This window comes from Trachypithecus francoisi, unplaced genomic scaffold, assembly GCF_009764315.1.
Source record: "Trachypithecus francoisi isolate TF-2019V2 unplaced genomic scaffold, Tfra_2.0 Contig01440, whole genome shotgun sequence".
Classification (NCBI taxonomy): Eukaryota; Metazoa; Chordata; class Mammalia; order Primates; family Cercopithecidae; genus Trachypithecus; species Trachypithecus francoisi.
In genome coordinates, this window is record NW_022681431.1 from 4,992,366 (window position 1) to 5,012,127 (window position 19,762).

General features: G+C 43.7%; 1 protein-coding gene across 2 annotated transcripts in view; it reads left to right on the plus strand.

The window, feature by feature from the left end:
- The window catches only part of PDGFRL (platelet derived growth factor receptor like), a 74,663-nt gene that overhangs the window by 35,835 nt on the left and 19,066 nt on the right, over nt 1-19,762 (plus strand). For both annotated transcript variants that reach the window (XM_033226304.1, XM_033226312.1), the window contains exon 3: nt 16,297-16,448. In XM_033226304.1, the coding sequence (XP_033082195.1) occupies nt 16,297-16,448 (152 nt within the window). The remainder of the gene's footprint in view (nt 1-16,296; nt 16,449-19,762) is intronic.

Here is a 19,762-nt window from a genome sequence, read left to right on the forward strand (position 1 = left end):
TATCAACAGAAGAACCCCACCGTTGAGAAGGAATCTGCACAGACTTTGGTAAACGTTACGGACAGTACTCTGGTGTTATACTGAGGAAGGTTTTTTTTTTTTTTTCAAATAATTTATATTTTTGGAAAATACAGAGAACATACAATTTACCTTATTAACTATTTTTAAGTAGACAGTTCAGTACACTTAAGTGCATTCATATCGTTATGCAGGTGTCTTTTATATTCGAACTCACTTTCCTCCAAAGCTCGTTTTATTTTCTGAGCAGAACAAATGAAGGTGAGGAGGCTCTCACTTTGCCTTCGTTCTTATCTGGAGCATGGATCCAATTGGGGTCTAATTTGCAGTGGCCAGTCAAAAGGAAATGCCACCCCCAAGCTCTAATACTTGTCCTCAAATGGTCTTGCACCCCAGAAATGACAAATACATAACTTAACCAATGCTGAAGGTACAGCATTCTCTTTCCAGACTCACTGGCACCAGCTCCAGGCCCTCCCCTATTTCCCCAGAGATTGGTGGGTGGAGGCAGCAGGATACAAGACTTCCCCCAGTGTACTCAGTGTTCTGACAGTGTTCAGGTTGCAGAAAAACACAGCTATGTTCCGTTCAGGACATGGGTGGGGGGCAGGTAATAATAGAACTAGGCTCATTGTGCTGTTCTCAGGATAGAATGAGGTCATGCATGTGGAGCTCTTGGCACACATAGTAAGCCATCTCAATATCGGTGAGTTATTTCTGTTCACCGTACTGTACCCAAAGGAGGTAACTCATAAGAAAACAGCCAGTTTTTCAGATTTTTTCTTTTCTTTTTTTTGAGACGGAGTCTTCCTCTGTCACCCAGGCTGGAGTGCAGTGGCGCAATCTGGGCTCACTGCAACCTCCACCTCCTGGGTTCAAGCAATTCTCCTGCCTCGGGCTCCTGAGTAGCTGGGATTACAGGTACATGCTACCATGCCCTGCTAATTTTTGTATTTTTAGTGGAAACCGGGTTTTGCCATGTTGGCCAGGCTGGTCTCAAACTCCTGACCTCAAGTGATTCACCTGCCTCAGCCTGGGACTTTCGTTTTAAGAAATGTTTTAGATGTGTGTCTCAATCCCCTACAGATTTTTGTGTCCATAGCATTGTGGAGGGCTCACTGATGCTCATACTAATGGTCTCAAGGTTCTCTGGATCACCCATTGCTCATCGACCTCGTCATTTGGGTGGGGGAAATTGCTTGATGCACATTCTATAGTTTTGGGGAAAACGTCTTCTGTTAACTCTTACTTAAAAATAATGTTTCTTCCTACACTGAATATGTATGTAAAACCAAAAAAAAGTTTCATTCAACAACGCCTTTCATTTCTAGAGCATCTCTGTTAAGTCTACGATTGATTATCCCAGATGTATTTCACAGCATTAAAATACAGTAAGAAAATGACAATACAGTCAAGTTAGTGCATCAAACCAAAGACACTGCAGGAATATCACAAACTATGTTAGATGATCATTTTGGAGCATCTTGTAAGATGGAGCATTGCTGATAGTACCAGTGATTGCATGTGTTTTATGAGTGAAACCTTGCTTTAAAAAATACATGTACGTGTGGATGATGTCTGGGATCTAATGCTCAAAAGTGAACATTGGTGTGTTAGTAGCATCATTTACCAAGTACTTGAACATGTAAAATAAATAAAACAGTTTTGAAAGGTATGTCAAAGGATGGAGCAAGAAAAGAGGAATAAAGGATAGATGTAAAATGGGAAATTGTATGTCCGCTAGTCAATAATTGTGTGGAATGGCACATTATAAAAAAGCAAAATGAAGATGTCAGAGGTGTTCCTGCAGTGTCCGGGCTTGGCTCCCTTGGCAGCTCCATCCCACCCACACAGCTGGCTGCAGGTGGGCAGCTGCTAAGTTGCTGCCCTGGGAAGTCAGCCCAGAACCTTCTCGTGTCACTTCCCATCCTGCATTCCCAATTTGTCCACTCTGTCTTGGGGCCTCTCCTGCCTCGCTTGAAGCCTTCCTGCTCAAAGACTTTGCTTGGATTGCGTTTGGGAGTTCATCCTGATTTGCCCCTAGTCTCTGCCTTTCAGGTCACATCCTACTGTCCAAAGCACTACTCTGTTCCCATCCCACTGCCTAGAACCCAGGTGAGATCTGGTGTCTCACATACATTGGAGCAGAGGTCAGAAAGCACCAGCTCACCCTTCCCTGTAACAGCGCTGTTCTTTGTGAACTTGACTTCATAGCTGGGAAAAGGTAGGGGGTTGGGGGCCCTGTGAGTCAACCAACATTGATAGAAGTGAATCAATGTTAAACGTGCCCTCATGTATTTATTTACCCAGGTGGCTCATGCAGTGGCGCAATACATCACATCCCCTGGTAGGCATCCTGGGGAAAGAGGCAGAGGGAGGAACTGTCCCCTACAAGAGGCAGAGGGGTGACCAGAGCGAGTGTGTTACAGCCTTCAGTTGGTGCACTGAGGAGAGAGCACGCTGAATGCATTATCGTTTGCTTAATGTGTATATAAAGACAGTCTACTAAGTCAGAATGGCGTATGAGGGGGAAAAGAAATCAGAAATAGTCCCAATGACAAGCAGCTTAAGAACTAGTGAGATAAAAGACAAACCATATATAAGGACAGAGCAACAGAAGACAGCGCGTGGTCAAGTGTGAGTGTAGAGCGGCTGATGGGAAGGAGAGAAGGCAGCCTTGAGCAGGCATTGGTGAGGCAAATGGAATCACTGAGTGAGTGATGACCTAATTGTAGGAGACCAGGCCTTGAAGATAAGATGGAGACTTGTGCAAAGCAGAGCTAAGGAGGGGCCAGGCACAGCAGCTCACGCCTATCATCCCAGCACCTTGGCAGGCCGAGGCAGGAGGATCACTTGAGCCCAGGAGTTTGAGACCAGCCTGAGCAAAATAGTGAGACCCCATCTCTTAAAACAAAACCAAAAAATTGTAGCTGGATATAGTGGTACACATCTGTGGTTCTGGCTACTTGGGAGGCTGGGGTGGGTGGTTGAGGCTGCAGTGAGCCATGGTCACACCGCTGCACTCCAGCCTAGGTGACAGAGCACGACTCTGTCTCAAATAGTGGTAATAAGAGCTGACGGGGCACAGTGGCTCACGCCTGTAATGCTACCCCTTTGGGTTTGGGTGGCCGAGGCTGGTGGATCATCTGAGATTGGGAGTTCAAGACCAGCCTGGTCCATATGGTGAAACCCCGTCTCTACTAAAAATACAAAAATTAGCCAGGTGTGGTGGCAGGCACCTGTAGTCCCAGCTACTCTGGAGGCGGAGGTTGCAGTGAGCCGAGATCACACCACTGCACTCCAACCTGGGGGACAGAGCGAGACTCCACCTCAAAAAAAAAAAAAAAATTACCTGGGTGTGGTGGCACGCACCTGTAATCCCAGCTACTCAGGAGGCTGAGGCAGGAGAATCGCTTGAACCTGGACAGTGGAGGTTGCAGTGAGCAGAGATCACGCCACTGCACTCCAGCCTGGGTGACAGAGGGAGAGACTGTACAAAAAAAAAAAAAAAAAAAACAGCCAAAGAGAACAACATCAAACCTTCCGAAGACTGTGATTTGCAGCCAGCTTGGAGAACCACTGATGTGGCTTGGACCCTACATTTTACAAGGTGACTAGATTAAAGCCACAGAGGGGTAAGAGACTTCCTCATGTTACACAGCTTTTAGTAAAGTAAACTGAAAGCAAGCCGTATTCCCAACATCTCTAGTCTCTACACCAAGAAAACTGTTTATTTAGGTTTCTGATGTTATTCAGAAGATTTACCATCAGTATGGCGTTATTATGAGCGATCACCTTAAAAATGTTGGCAGGAGGGAGATTTGGTGGATTTTCCTGCAGTGAATTCATTGTGCTGGGTGCAAATGGGTCCAGGCCCCACGGCTGTTGTATTCACTATTCTGACTTGGCCATAATACACTCACTGTGCCTGCATGCCTGTCCATTGGTAATTCACAGCTTGTTCTCCTAGTAAGGGTGGCAGAGGCTTGCTCCATTGTCCTCTGTCCTCACTCATCTTCCAGGGCCTATTCTTCCCGAATACATGGCTGTGAGCATTCAGCTAAGCAGAGCTAGGGCATCTTTTTCTCATGTTACACAGAGAGAAATGCTGATGAGCTTCTGCTACATGGTAAGATTAGAATTGCCAGATTTATAGTAAGGGTTGGGCATCCCTAATCCAAAAATCCAGAATCCGAAATGCTACAAAATCTGAAACTTTTTGAGCACTGTGACATTCAAAGGAAATGCTCATTGGAGCATTTTAGATTTCAGATTTTCAAATTAGGGATGCTTAACTAGTAAGTAGTATGCAGATACTCCAAAATCTGAAAAAACTCTGAAATCCAAACCCCTCTGGTTCCAAGCATTTTGGATAAGGGATTCGCAACCTGTAATGTGAGTCACCATATCAGAATGATCACAAAGTTTCAAAGATGACCTTGTTGTCAGAATTACAAGAGAAGGGCCAGGCACGGTGGCTCACGCCTGTAATCTGAGCACTTTGGGAGGCTGAGGTGGCAGGATCCCTCGAGATCGGGAATTCAAGACCAGCCTGGCCAATATGGTGAAACTCCGTCACTACTAAACACACCAAAATTAGCCGGGCGTGGTGGTGCATGCCTGTAGTCCCAGCTACTTAGGAGGGGCTGAGGCAGGCGAGTCCCTTGAACCCAGGAGGCAGAAGTTTCAGTGAGCCAAGATCACGCCACCACACTCCAGCCTGGGGGACAGTGAGACTCTGTCTCAACAAAAATTACACAGGCAGGATGATTTCATTGTTATTTCTATGCGTTTCTCTACGTGGTGAGTGCCTATCTGGAAAGTTATCATCTGCGAATTTCCTCCAAGTCAGTATTTCATTAGGATTTACTTATGTATTTTAAACAATCAACTCATGTTTCTTTTCCGGTGCTTAGTGGGAAGCATGCCAGAGTCTCTTTTCTCAGGAGTCCCCAGGGATTTCATTCCTAGCTCTGCCTCTAGCTGGCCTTGTAATGTTGGATGAGTCACTTCATCTCTGTAAAGTGAGATATCCAACCAGATGATCTTTAAGGTCCTTCCCAGTTCCGAAATTACTCTTGGCACTTGTACTTAACTCACATTGGATAAAAAGGGGGCAAAAAGTAAGGACTCTTAGATAAGTTATTCACCCTGCTTTCACTCAGTGAATTCTATTGTGTTCTGTGCACTGTCACCTTAAATTGTAGTTCAAGGTCACACAGCCAGTAAGTGGTGGAGGCAGGATTTGAACCAAGGAAAGCCGTCTCCTGAGTGCATGCTGTTAATGGCTGTTTCATAAAGGCCACTGGACATGGTTGGCCTCCTTGGGAATAGCACCCTGAAGAGTAAGCATGTTTTGGTCAGATAGAAGAAGAGAGCCCTTCAGAGGGAAAGAGATGGGTGGTGGGCTCAGAGGTGGAAATGAGCCGATGTGTCTGGGTTTGGTGAGGAGCCAGATGGCTAAAGACACAAGGTTACTCGGCTTAAGGACTGGGAGAGCAAAGGAGCTGGAATACCAGGCAGAGGTGGTTACGTGCAATTCTGTGTGCAGTGGGAGAAGCTGATATTTAGAAGGGGAGGTAATGATACAACGGTTTCCAGGAAACTATATCTCATACTTGATGAAAGGCATCTGAGGGGCATGGAGGAGACATTTCTCCAGAAAGACTGATTTTTCAGCTGACAGAGTAGACATGAGAGCGTCAGTGGTGATAGCAGCCTGGGTCACAGGTGGAGTTGCAGCTCTGTGAAAAGAACTAGAGATGCCGAGAGTGGCAACCAAGAAAGAAGGAAGGCTTGGTAAGATCCGGGAGCCTGGGTTAAACTCCGGGGAGGTGGCACAGCCTTGGCAGGTCCACACAGGCAGGGGAGCAGAATGGTTAAGGAAGAGCCATGCTGCACTCCAAATGATGTGTTATACTCCAATCGACAGTGTTTCCCTTAATCAGAACAAAATAATACACACTAGTTTTAGGCCTCTAAAGGAATTTCCTCTTGGAAATTCACATTTTAAAAAGGCAAAGTGTTGTAAAACTAACCTCCAGGTATTTAAATACACACGAGCCATTGTGCTTATGCATTTATGCAGCCTCTGTTTTGTACTTTATAAGTAGTTTTACTTGTTTTGCTTTTATTATAGTTTTTCTTTTCTTTTCCCTCTTCCCTCTCATCTCCTCTGTCTTCTTTTTCTGAGACAGGGTCTCGCTCTGTCACCCAGGCTGGAGTGCGGTGGCATGATCTCGGCTCACTGCATCCTCTGCCTCCCTCATTCAAGCGATTCTACTGCCTCAGCCTTCTAACTAGCTGGGATTACAAGCACCTGCCACCATACCTGGGTAATTTTTGTATTTTTAGTAGATACATAGTTTCACCATGTTGGCCAGGCTGATCTCGAACTCCTGACCTCAGGTAATCCACCTACCTTGGTCTCTCAAAGTGCTGAGATTACAGATGTGAGCCATTGTGCCCGGCCCAGTTTTTCTTTTCTCGTTATAAAATAATACATACTCATTTGATTTAGAAACTTAAAAGCTACATATAAGCAAAAAGAAGAAAGATCACTGAAAATCCCAAGATACATGGTTAATACAGTAGTGTGGAATCTTCTCGTTTTGTTTTTAGTATAAAAAAGGTACCAAACTATACAAACTCCTTTTTTTTTTTTTTTTTTTTTTTAAGACGGAGTCTCACTCTGCCGCTCAGGCTGGAGTGCAGTGGTGTGATCTCCACTCACTGCAAGCTCTGCCTCCTGGGTTAGTGCCATTCTCCTGCCTCAGCCTCCTGAGTAGCTGGTACAGGCGCCTGCCACCACACCTGGCTAACTTTTTTTTTGTATTTTTTTAGTAGAGATGGGGTTTCACCGTGTTAACCAGGATGGTCTCAATCTCCTGACCTCATGATCCACCTACCTCGGCCTGCCAAAGTGCGGGGATTACAGGTGTGAGCCCCCATGCCCAGCCACAAACTCTTTAATGACTAACTTTCCCCCCAATCTATTGTGAATATTTTTTATGAGTAAAAAAGGTATCAAAATATACAAACTCTTTTATGATTAACTTTTCCCCTAATCTACTGTGACGATGTTTATGTGTAAAATTATCAAAATATTCAAACTCTGTCATGATTAACTTTTTGCGTAATCTACCGTGAATATTTTTTGTGAGTTATGGCTGTAATACTGTAGTAGGTTTAGCTAAATCTCTTGGGTCTCTCCGTCTCTTAGATCATGCCCCATTTTTTACGATCACTGTCATTGCTGCCGCTAACATCTAGGTAGCAATGATTTGTTCCTCTGGGTGGATTTGTTGGGCCTATTTTAAGGCCTTTATTCCAGGTGGTGTGAGGGTATTTTCCGCTGGGTGGTTTGCTGGTGTGTCAGCTATGGTTATGTTTTATGGTGTCAAAGGGATATCCACTTCTCATCTTCTCAGAGTCCAGGGAATATCTGAAGGACGCAGAGGAGCTTTGCCTTTGTAAATGACCTGGATGTGCTAGACAGAGGATCAAAAAGAATGATGACCCCAGCAGGTGGCAGAGGAGAAATGAAAAGGGAAGGGGGATTTTGCAGCGTGGCAGGCAGAATCCAGGCAGTGCCAAGGAAAGGACTTGCAGGGGTGAGAGTGACGCTGGCAGGGCTGGAGGGACGTCGCGTGTGCAATCTCCTGTGAAGTGCTGGAGAAGTGCTTAGGGTGACTTCTTTTTCAATAATCTAGAGGAGGCCAGGCACAGTGGCTCATGCCTGTAATACCAGCACTTTGGGAGGCCGAGGCAGGTGGATTGCTTGAGCCCAGGAGTTCAAGACCAGCCTGGGCAACGTAGGGAGTACAGAAATGTGCAAAATTAGCCAGGCATGGTAGTGTGCACCTGTAGTGCAAGCTACTCAGAAGGCTGAGGTGGGAGGATGGCTTGAACGCCACGGAGGTCGTACCCCTGCACTCCAGCCTGGTACCAGAGTGAGACCGCATCTCAAAAAAGAAAAACTACTTTAAAAATAATAATAAAATAATAATACAGAGGAATCTGGCATAAGTCATTGTAGTAGAGAGACGTGAGCCACATTTCACAGCGTAACCGGTTGTTGAGATGGACATATTGTATCACATTGCAAGGATTTTGAATAGTTCCTCGGACAGTAGGCACACATGGAGATAGATGATGGATAGATGGCAGATGGACAACAGACAGATTGACAGATGATAGATAAATTGGTAGATGATATCAGTAGATGATAGGCTGATACATGATAGATTGATTGATAATAGATAGATTGATAGATGATAGAGGAATAGAGCTATTCCAGCCTAATTTCTGGTACAAGAACATCTGATACAAGATAGATGATAGAGGGATAGATCTATTCCAGCCTAATTTCTGATACAGGGGCTTCATGAGGATCAAATAAGTCAAAATGGGTAAGGGGCTTACAGCATTGCTTAGCACATGTTAAACACTGCTTAAGTTTCAGTTATTATTATTATTTGTTTCATCATTGCCATCTTGTGGAATTGAGAAAAAGTCGTGTCTCTTGGGTATCGCCAGTTATGAAGTCGATGCTTAATAACTGATGGGTGTCCCGTTCTTGTTTCCTTTAATTAATTACCAGATGGTTTAGTGTTGACTGTATTCACGCTGAAGTCCTTTAGATTGAATATTTGTTTCCCTGAGATCGTCATGCATATTTCTTCTTTCTTTTTTAAAGAGACATAAACAGTGACAGTTTCAATATGTTTTACCCAGCTGTCTGTTTCCCAGGATCTGTACTCTGTTCATATGGCACATTTCCTGCATATCACGCAGCCATTCTTCTGTGACACATTCTGAGACAGAGACTTAGAGGAAACACAGGCCCTATATAAACACTTGAAACACAGACAGGCAAATACCGATGAGTCTTTATCGCTCTTGATTCTTGGCACAGTTCCTTGCGTGTGGTAGACGCCTAACAATTTTTCAAATGAATGTAGAATAAGGAGAATATTTATTTTGTATTTTGTAAACTTGTTTAGAGACAAGGTCTCCCTCTGTTGCCCAGGCTGGAGTGCAGTGGCACAATCCTAGCACACTGCAGCCTCCAGTTCCTAGGCTCACGTGATCTTCTCACCTCAGCCTCCCAAGTAGCTGGGACTACAGGCAGGCATCGTGACATCCAGCGAATTTTAAAATTTTTGTAGAGATGGGGGTCTCCCTGTTTCCAACAAAGGCAGCACAGAGCGTCCAAAGCAGAAAATCTTTGTGTAGCTAGCCGAGGCGCTCTGGGAAAGTTGTGTAAACTGAGCTTCAGATTCTTCTCTGGTGGCTCCAACACTTCCTGTGTAGCCTTGGGAAAGTTACTTAACCTCTCCAGCCTGTTTGTTTACCTGCCATGTGGGGTTAATAATAGCACCTATCACTCAGGGCTTCATGAGGATCATATGAGTCAAAATGGGTAAAGGGCTTACAGCATTGCTTAGCACATATTAAACACTGCTTAAGTTTCAGTTATTATTCTTAGTTTCATCATTGCCATCTCATGGGATTGAGAAAAAGTCGTGTCTCTTGGGTATCGCCAGTTATGAAGTAGATGCTTAATAACTGATGGGTGTCTCATTCTTGTTTCTTTAAATTAATTACCAGATGGTTTAGTGTTGACTTAACAGAAAACAGTGTACCATTTCTACTATGGGATTTAAAATTCTGAGCACAATGAACTGGATCTGTCATGTTTTTGTTTGTGATGTGGGAGTGTGTGTGTGTGCATGGCTATATGTAGCAGATTTTATAAGCTGTTTAGAGGCCCCATCACTCTGTCAAAATTGCTTCACTTCATTTCTGTGGGATGAAAATCCATGCCCTCTTCATTTATAAGCGTTTGGAGCCTGAGACTGTGTGACACTAGATTAGATGCTCTGCCACTCAATAGCCGAGTAACTTGGACAAGTTGCTTCTCTGTTTCGGTGCCCTCATCAGTAAAAGGGGAAAAATAGTACCTCCAAGTTACTGTGGCTGTGAGAACCAGGGGGACCACAATGACAGTTTCTAAAATGTATTGAGTCTGGGTGTGGCAGCTCATGCCTGTAATCCCAGCACTTTGGGAGGCTGTGGTGGGAGATTGCTTGAGGCCAGGAATTTAAGACTCGCCTGGGCAACACAGCAAGACCCTGTCTCTACAAAAAAATCTAAAAAATTAGCCGGATGTGGTCACATGCCTGTAGTCCCAGCTACTCAGGAGGCCAAGGTGGAAGGATCCCTTAAGCCCAGGAGTTTGAGGCTGTAGTGAGCTATGGTTGCACCACTGTACTCAAAGCCTGGGCAACAGAGCAAGACCCTGTCTCAAATAAATAAATAAATAAATAAGAAAGAAAGAAAGAGAAAGAGAGAAAGAGAGAGAAAAAGAAAGAAAGAAAAGAAAAGGAAAGGAAAGGAAAGGAAAGAAAGATGTATTGAGCACTTCTCTGTGGCAGGTGCAGTTCTAAGTCCTGAACTTCTTTACAGAGCTCGGCAGCATGCCTGCACTCAATAAGCATTAGATCTCATTGTTGTTACTGCAAGTCTAAAGAGTAGGTGAAGCCAGATTGTGGAAGACGAGCTGTAGCTAAGGACTCTGAAGGTCATGGTGGAGCCAGGATTTGAATCTGGCCTGCAGGGTTCCAAAGTCCATGATTTTATTTTATTATTGTGATTATTTTTTATTTATTTATTTTTGAGACAGAGCCTTGCTCTGTCACCAGGCCGGAGTGCACAGGCACAATCTCAGCTCACGGCAACCTCCACCTCCCGGGTTCAAGTGATTGTCCTGCCTCAGCCTCCCCAGTAGCCATGACTATAGGCGTGCACCACCGCGCCCAGCTAATTTTTGTATTTTCAGTAGAGAAGAGGTTTCACCATGTTGGCCAGGATGGTCTCGATCTCTTGACCTCATGATGCAGCCGCCTTGGCCTCCCAAAGTGCTGGGATTACAGGCGTGAGCTACCGCACCCGGCCCAAGTCCGTGATTGTATGCCTTTGACCATGGTCTTCAGCCAACTTGTCCAGAAAAACATCTCTTTGTTCTCCACAAACCTGCCTTTTTTTCTTCTCTCTGGAGATCTCCTTCCCTTGGAATGTATGCCCTTGATTTGTGCATATTGACATCCTTCCTTTCTACCAAGACCCTTTAGGCCTAGAGGGTCTTGCTGGTTACTCTCCTTGGAGTTCTCATGACATGTTGTATAGGAGAACTCGAGAGCAGGGACCTCTCTAGACATCATTGCATCCCTCCTGTCCTCTCTAGGACCTCCCATTTATTTTGTACTCATTAAGTATGTGTGTGTATAAGACCAATGAATCATTATCTTGTAACACAGGGCTCACCCTCTGCCCTTGGCTTGCAGAGTCTTGGCGGGGGTGGACAGTTAATGAACCCCACTTCTATTACCTGGCCACTGCCCCAGGTAAGATGCACCGGTCCCTATAGGTGAGGGCTGTCAGCTCCCTCCTCTACACCATCTCATGACTTAGACCACCCCCAGGAGAGAGCAGCCTGGGCCAAATGCAGGAAGCTTCAGGCCTCCACTGATGAGAGCAAGACTCTGTGTGTGTCAAGGCTGGGAGAGCGTGTTAGAAGACATGCACACATGTATACATACACAGGGTCTTAAAATTTGAACACATTCACTTTGAAACATGGACTTGGCCGTCACTGAGATCTCTGTGGGTCAGGGCTAGAACTCCTAGTTTGGAAAGAAAAGGCCAGAGGCAAGCTGATGTGTTGGCGTGTTCAGAGCTGCTTCCTGTTCATCTGAATTCTGCTGCTTCTCTTAGAACACTTTTTCCTGGTACTTGGTCGTGACACCTTCTTTTTGCTCCACTTAAACTCCCCATTCTCCACTTCCTCCATCCCTGGGGGTGGTGTTCAGTGGTTACACAGAAAGGAAGGGTCTTTGAAGAAGCGTCTCTATACAGTGGCTCTGAAGGGCTCAAGGAATCCTTGTCTGCCTTTCATGACGTGGACTCAGCCTCCAGAGGCCTTCGGTCACTTCCAAGCCCTTGCATAGCCTGCTGCCTGGACGATGAGATACCATTGGTAGAAATGGACATTCTAAATCCAGGCATTTAAACTGTAATCCTACTAAATAATTTGTTTCCTGTTTTATATTGTTTGCTTAGAAGAGGGGGTGGAAAAATGCAGAACTGTTTTCCAGTGCATTTCCTTCCTTCCACCCCCAAACCTACTAAAGATACAGCATGCTTCTTTGCACGCTGATGGTAAGGTTATTCCCAAGTGTTAATTTTTTACGTGCCTAATTACTTTCCCAGTAGGAATGGCATCTAATACTTTCTAACACTACAATGCTAGCAAATGCTGGGCCCAGAGAAGATGCGCGGTGAATTTATTGATTGCCTGCTGATTTTGTACCCTGATTCTGAGCTCTACAGGAATGTGGCCAGATACTGTCTACATGGGGAGACTACCGCCTCCATTTTCCCTTCCCTTTTCTATTTTTCGAATGTGCTGAAATCCAGCTTCATCCTTAAAACTAAAACTAGCATTGATTTTTTTAACTTATTTATTTACTTATTATTATTATTATTTTTTTTTGTTTTGTTTTGTTTTGTTTTTGAGACGGAGTCTCACTCTATCGCCCAGGCTGGAGTGCAGTGGCCGGATCTCAGCTCACTGCAAGCTCCGCCTTCCGGGTTTACACCATTCTCCTGCCTCAGCCTCCCGAGTAGCTGGGACTACAGGCGCCCGCCACCTCGCCCAGCTAGTTTTTTGTATTTTTTAGTAGAGACGGGGTTTCACCGTGTTAGCCAGGATGGTCTCGATCTCCTGACCTCGTGATCCGCCCGTCTCGGCCTCCCAAAGTGCTGGGATTACAGGCTTGAGCCACCGCGCCCGGCCTACTTATTATTTTTTTAAGACAGGGTTTTGCTCTGTCGTTTAGGCTGGAGTACAGTGGTGGGATCATAGCTCACTGCAGCCTCAACCTCTTGGACTCAAGAGATCCTCCCACATCAGCCTCCTGAGTAGCTAGGACTAAATGCACACTACCATGCCTGGCTAATGTTTAATTTTTTGTAGATATGGGGTTTTGCTATGTTGCCCAGGCTGGTCGTGAACCCCTGAGCTCAAACGATCCTCCTACCTCAGCCTGTCAAAGTATTGGGATTATAGGCATGAACCACTGCACATGACCCTTTTGTTTTTTTTTTGCTGTGCTAACTATCCCCAATGCTGCATGTGTACTATTTGTCATGGCTATAGTAATATTCATGATTACTACTCATCTGTAATTAAGCTATAATTGGGATAATACAATGAACCAGGCATTGCATGAAGGGCTTTGTATGTATTTTCTTATCTAATGAGTGGCATTCAGAACATACTTAATTGACTTAAGGAAGACTTGCTCACAAGTGGTTCACAAGCTGTGGGTTTCAGGGAAGCCATTTCTGCTGTCTCAGACTCAGTTTCCCCCTCTGCAAAATAGGGAGCTGGATGCCTGCCTCTCCAGGTTCTTTCCTTTTTCATCACTGGTTTAACTCAATTCACTTGTGTTTAGGGAGTCCTTACTGTGTACTCGGCACAGATTTGTTGCTTAGAGAATATAAAACAAGTACAGTTCATTCCCTGCGTCAAAGCTTGTACCATCTAGTGTAATGACAGGAAGCCAGGGGTATCCGAGGGGTAGAGAACAAGGAAGTCAATTATGTCAGGCAAAAGTGGGGAGATTCCTGAGAGTTGATTCTAATTAGAAGCTTCCTGAAGGAGGAGAGATTTCCGTTCAGGGTAAAGGAGGCAGTTGATGGCGTGGGAGTACAGAAGCACCTCTTGGCAGAACTGGTGGACAAAACAAGCTATGCAGCAGTGAACCAGAACAGGGCTGCATTCAGGACCAGCTCACCTGACATTTTGCCCTATGCTAAATGTAAACTGGTCACCGTATCGATACCGCTGCAAGATAAACTGGAGAATCTCAACTACATCATAAAAGTATGTGGATCTCAGAAGAGTGAAGCATTTGGATATTTGAGATGAGTCCCCAGATTAAAACTGCTTATTTTCGCGCCTGCATATGCCGGGTCTCTCAGTCTCAGGGGAACCTCCAGTGTAAGGATGATAAATCTGATACATCTGGATTTCTGCCACAATATAATAGAATTAATTACCGTTGAAATTGACTAATGCTTGTGTTTAATAATAAATATATATGCCCTTCTTCATTTCAGGAAGAAACTGAAGGGGGTTGCAAATATATTTGCGATGCAACAAGATACAAAATACAAGAGATAAGGAAGAGAAATAAAAGAAGAAATAATAGAGTAAGGTCAGAGGAAAAGTCCAAATGCCCAAAGGCTTTAAATACTTTATTAGAAGTGGGCTGCATGCATACTTTGGGCTCAGGATCTTATCAGGCAATGCATTTTTTTCCTAAAAGAAAGTTTTTGGTTTTAACATGGTAATGTAGCGTGTCTAAGATTCCAAGAGTTAATGCGGAGACTTACGTTTATTGATGAAAGGGATTTTCGGTATTGGATAACGCTGTGTGCTTTCATTCATGTTGACTGCTTAGAAACGAATTCATGAGACACAGACTGAAAGCAAAACACCAGCCCAAGGCTTTCTGGCTGAGCTTCTGAGGCTGCGTAGCTATGGCACCCAGGATTTTACTTAAGGAAACTGCAGGTCTGAGGACAATTATGTTCTCCAAGAAGAGGAATTCTCTTTGATGTTTATTATTTCCTTTGAGGAGAGGCTTTTCTCTCTGCTTCCCCACACATCCATTTATCAGAAACATACTCTTTATTTTTTAGAGACAGGGTCTTGCTCTGTCACCCAGGCTGGAGTGCAGTGGTATGATCATGACTCGCTGGAATCTGAAATTCTTGTGCTCAAGCCATCTTCCTGCCTTAGCATACCAAGTGGCTAGGACTACAGAAGTCAGCCATCATGCCAGGCTCATTGTTTAATTTTTGTAAAAATGGGGTCTTGCTATGTTGCCCAGGTTGGTTTCAAACTCCTGGCCTCAAGTTATCCTTCCATCTTGGCCGTGAACCACTGCCAAACACATTTTTTTTTTTTTTGTGGTGACACATTGGTTTATTAAAATATGTAGCAATGTATGGTGAAAATAATATTCATATTTTATTTTCTTAAAACAGAATATTGCAGTTTTTAGTGATAGATTTTGGTTTTTAGGGTTGTTTTAGGTTTCAGAGAAATGGAGAAAAAGATACAGGTGCCCATTTACCTCCTCCCCTCCTGCACGCAGTTTTCCCATTATTAATTTCTTACATTAATGTGGTACATTTTTGACAACTGATGTACCAATATTGATACGTCATCATTAGCTAGTCCATAGTTTAAGTTAGGGTTCACATCTTGTATTTGCTCATTCTTTGAGTTTTGGCAAGTGTATAATATTGCATTTTCATGATTCACATTCCTTTTTTTTTCCCTTATACTTTAAGTTCTAGGGTACATGTGCATAACGTGCAGGTTTGTTACATATGTATACTTGTGCCATGTTGGGGTGCTGCACCCATCAACTCGTCAGCACCCATCAATTCATCATTTATATCATGTATAACTCCCAATGCAATCCCTCCCCCCTCCCGCCCCATGATAGGCCCCGGTGTGTGATGTTCCCCTTCCCGAGTCCAAGTGATCTCATTGTTCAGTTCCCACCTATGAGTGAGAACATGCGGTGTTTGGTTTTCTCTTCTTGTGAGAGTTTGCTAAGAATGATGGTTTCCAGCTGCATCCATGTCCCTACAAAGGACGCAAACTCATCCTTTTTTACGGCTGCATAGTATTCCATGGTGTATATGTGCCACATTTTCTTAATCCAGTCTGTCACAGATGGACATTTGGGTTGATTCCAAGTCTTTGCTATTGTGAATCATGATTCACATTTCTATGTATTTTATCACTGCATGAAATCTGAAAAAAAGTAGTAAAATCCAGAAATATGGTTATGAGTAAAATTTTTTGAATTGTTGCAAAAAATATTTACCTCATTGTATTATACTGAAAACAGCCGAACAATCCATCATGTTGCTCAGATTGCTATAGAATGAACTTTAAAATGTAAAAATGTCATTTTTTTCCTGATTTCTTTTTTTTCAGTTTTTTTCATTATTATTTTTTATTATTATACTTTAAATTCTAGGGGTGTTTGACAAGCCAGACACATTCTTTGTGACAATGGAGAAAGATTGGGGCAAGCCTGCCCAGAGAATAGTGGAGCCAAGTGTGACAGCTGGAGGGCCTCAGCCCAGGTCTGACCTCCTTTGAGTTCATGTCTCTTTTATTCCTAGTGTCAAGCAGAATGAGCGCTACGGCCAGTTGACTCTGGTCAACTCCACCTCGGCGGACACGGGTGAATTCAGCTGCTGGGGGCAGCTCTGCAGCGGCTATATCTGCAGGAAGGATGAGGCCAAAACGGGCTCCACCTACATCTTTTTTACAGGTAAAATACTTGGTGCATTCATGGAACTCTTCCAACTTCTGGACTTGGCTGAGAGCTGAAGGTTTCCCTACTGCATGCTGAATAGCAAATAATGACAATCAGAGCACTTCCTGTTTGCCAGGCCCTGGGCTAAATGCTTTACATCAGATATTTCACGTAAGTCTTACTATAACCCTTCAGGGCAAATACTAATATTATTTCTTTCTTTTCTTTTCTTTTTTTTTTTTTCAGATGGGAAAGTTGAGGTTTAGAGTGATTAAATAAGTCCTTAAGGTCACACAGCAAGTAAGTGGTGGTAACAGGATTTCAACACAAACCGTTTGGTTCCAGGGTCTGTCCCTGCACTTGCCAATACAGTGAACACTAGACACGTGTGGCTACTTAAATTTAAATGAAAATTAATCAAAATGAAATAAAATTAACAATTTCTCAGTGCACTTGCCAGGTTTCAAGTGCTCAACTGTGGCACGTAGCTAATGGCTATTGTACTAGACAGCACAGAGAGAGAACATTCCCTTTATCACAGAAAGTTCTATTGGACAGTGCTGCTGTTGACTTTCATCACTGTGTTCTCAGAACCTCTGACCATCTCCTCTCTGGAAACTCCATAGGATGCTTTGCTAAAGACCTCCTCCCATTTGTCATTTTTATTATTTTATTTTTTGATTTTTCTGTAGAAATGAGGTCTCACTGTGTTGCCCAGGCTGGTCTCAAACTCCTGAGCTCAAGCTATCCTCCTGCTTTGGTCTTCCAAAGTGCTGTAGTTACAGGCATGAGCCACAGTGCTCAGCCCCATTTGTTCTTGGGAGTACTATGAGCTGGGATTTCAGAGGCAAGATTCCCAAAGATTGTGGCTCTTGTGTCTCCAGTCCCTGTCCCTAAGCCTCAGTGGACTGCCTGAAAATGTTCAGGTCAGAGTGGAGAACTCTTCTCTGCAGTGCAAAGTATGTTTCTGGAAGGTGGAGCTTGCATTTTGAGAAACAGGTGTGCAGAACAACTGCTCAGCCTCTTTCTTCTGTAATGTTCTCTAAATTCTGAAGTTCAGGGGATGAAGTTCTCCAACAAGGTTCAGAGGTCAGTAACAGCTTTCAGGAATCTTACAAATCCACCCCAGTCCTATTGTTATCCAAGACATTTCAGGTGAAACCAGAATCTTTCTTAGTGCCTGGCCAGGGACTTTCATGAGATTTCTCTATGCCCTGAATCCATCTACCTTTCAGACCTAGACCTAAATAGACCTAGACGTAGACATAGACCTATGACCCAAATGATGTTATGATCTGACCAGTAAAGAATGTTTTAGTACAATCTTATGTGTTTGTCCTTTCCTGCCCAAATAGCTCCCCTCTGGCAAGAAGATGTATTAGTAGGGTGTGCTGCAGTTCTGGAAGCACATGTGTCTCATTTTGAAGGAGACTTTTTACTCCTTAGTTCAGCTAGATCCAAGTTCTTGTCTCATGCCAGGAAAACTTAGGCACACAGACACTTAAAAGAGTGAGTGGAGTAGAATTTAGTATGCGAAAAGGAAAGCTCTCAGCAAAAAGAGGAGTCCTGAAAGCTGGTTGCAGGTTGCCCTCTACACGGTTGAATACAAGGGCTTCTATGTTCCCCTGGTAGGACTGGGTTCCCTGTTTGTAAAAGGCATGAATTCCTGGCGGCTCCACCCCATCCTTTCAGTGCACATGCAGGTCCTTAATCTGAGTCACTCCACGTTGATTTATTTCCCTTACTGCATGTGTGTTAAGGGATGGAATTTTTCACTAGGGGCATGTTTAGGCAAGACTCCTGAGCACAATGACCTTCGTAGGTCAGAGTTTCTCTAAGGACCCTCCCATATCTGCTTAGGAGAGTTCTCTGCCTCCTGCCTCTGTCAATTTCATTTCCACAACATCCCTGGGAAATAAGCAAAAGCTATTTTATTATCTCCAAAATACCAGAAGGACTAAGGCTCATGCTGAGCCTCAATGTTCTAGGACTTGTAGTGGCACAATAAGGAGTGAAACCTGTTTTTCTGACCCAGGATCCAGTGTTTTTGCTGCCTTGAACCTTTTCTAGGACGAGGTGAAGGATGGACTGATAGCCAGATTCTAGCTAGCATAACTGGTGTTGTCAGGAGAATTGCTAATAATTGTTCATAGGCACTCTCTTTAGATCTTCATTTTGGAACTCACTACACAAGACTGTCTGTGTGTCCTTTGTATCATACCATGCTGTGAAGCAACCGTGGAAAAGGCAACTAATTAAGATGAATAAAAGTCTGTTATTCCAGACAACGACTGATTTCTCATTTCAAGTTGCAGAAGGAAGATTCTTTGCCATAATTAGTACTGTTGTGTCTTCCCAAAGTATCAGTCAAGGTTTTGAACTGAAGGCTTAGCTTGGGCATAATGTTCTATTAATGTTATGGGGTCTTGGGCAGCCATGATGGCTCACACCTGTAATCCCAGCACTTTGGGAGGCCGAGGTGGGTGGATCACTTGAGGTCAGGAGTTTGAGACCAGCCTGGTCAACATGGAGAAATCCCATCTCTACAAAAATACAAAAATTAGCTGGGCGTGGTAGCGCACACCTGTAGTCCCAGCTACTCAGGAGGCTGAGGCAGGAGAATCACCTGAATCTGGGAGGCAGTGGTTGCAGTTAGCCAAGATTGTGCCACTGCACTTCTAACATGGACGACAGAGCAAGACTTTGTCTCAAAAAAAAGCAAAATTATGAAAAAAAATTATGGGCTCACCTTGAGTTTTGGAGGCAGATTCTTTTTTTTTTTTTTTTTTTTTTTTTTTAATTTACTGAACTCCTTTTGGGAACCAAAGAAAGGCTAAAATATATTTATTACAACTATCAAGAAACTTTGATCAAAAAGGGAGGTGATCTAATGAGTTTTTTTTTTCTTATTTCTCTTTTTCTTTTTTCTTATTTCTCAATACTAAGGTAGGAGTCCAGTTGGATTTTCACTGTAGGATTTATGAATTTGTCTTTTCAAGCATGGGTAGGTTTGAAAAATCAAGATGGGCGGTTACAGAAGCTGAGGTTCCCACTGCTGGCTCAGGATTCTTTCAGGACATATGTTGCCTGGCTACCCATGTGGAGAAATGTCTGTCATTCATTATGTTTGTATGTTTCCTAGAGTTTGATTGAAAACACTGGAGCTTCTTTTGGGGGACTGACTGTTGTTAGTGTGCAATCTGTGATAAACAATTGCCATATATATTTCCTCTTTCATCTTTATCCAGGAGGCTCTTGGAAGGTTTTTCTCCCTTCTCTCTCACTTTTTCTTGGAGTATAACATATGTAAAGAAAAACATTCAAATTCT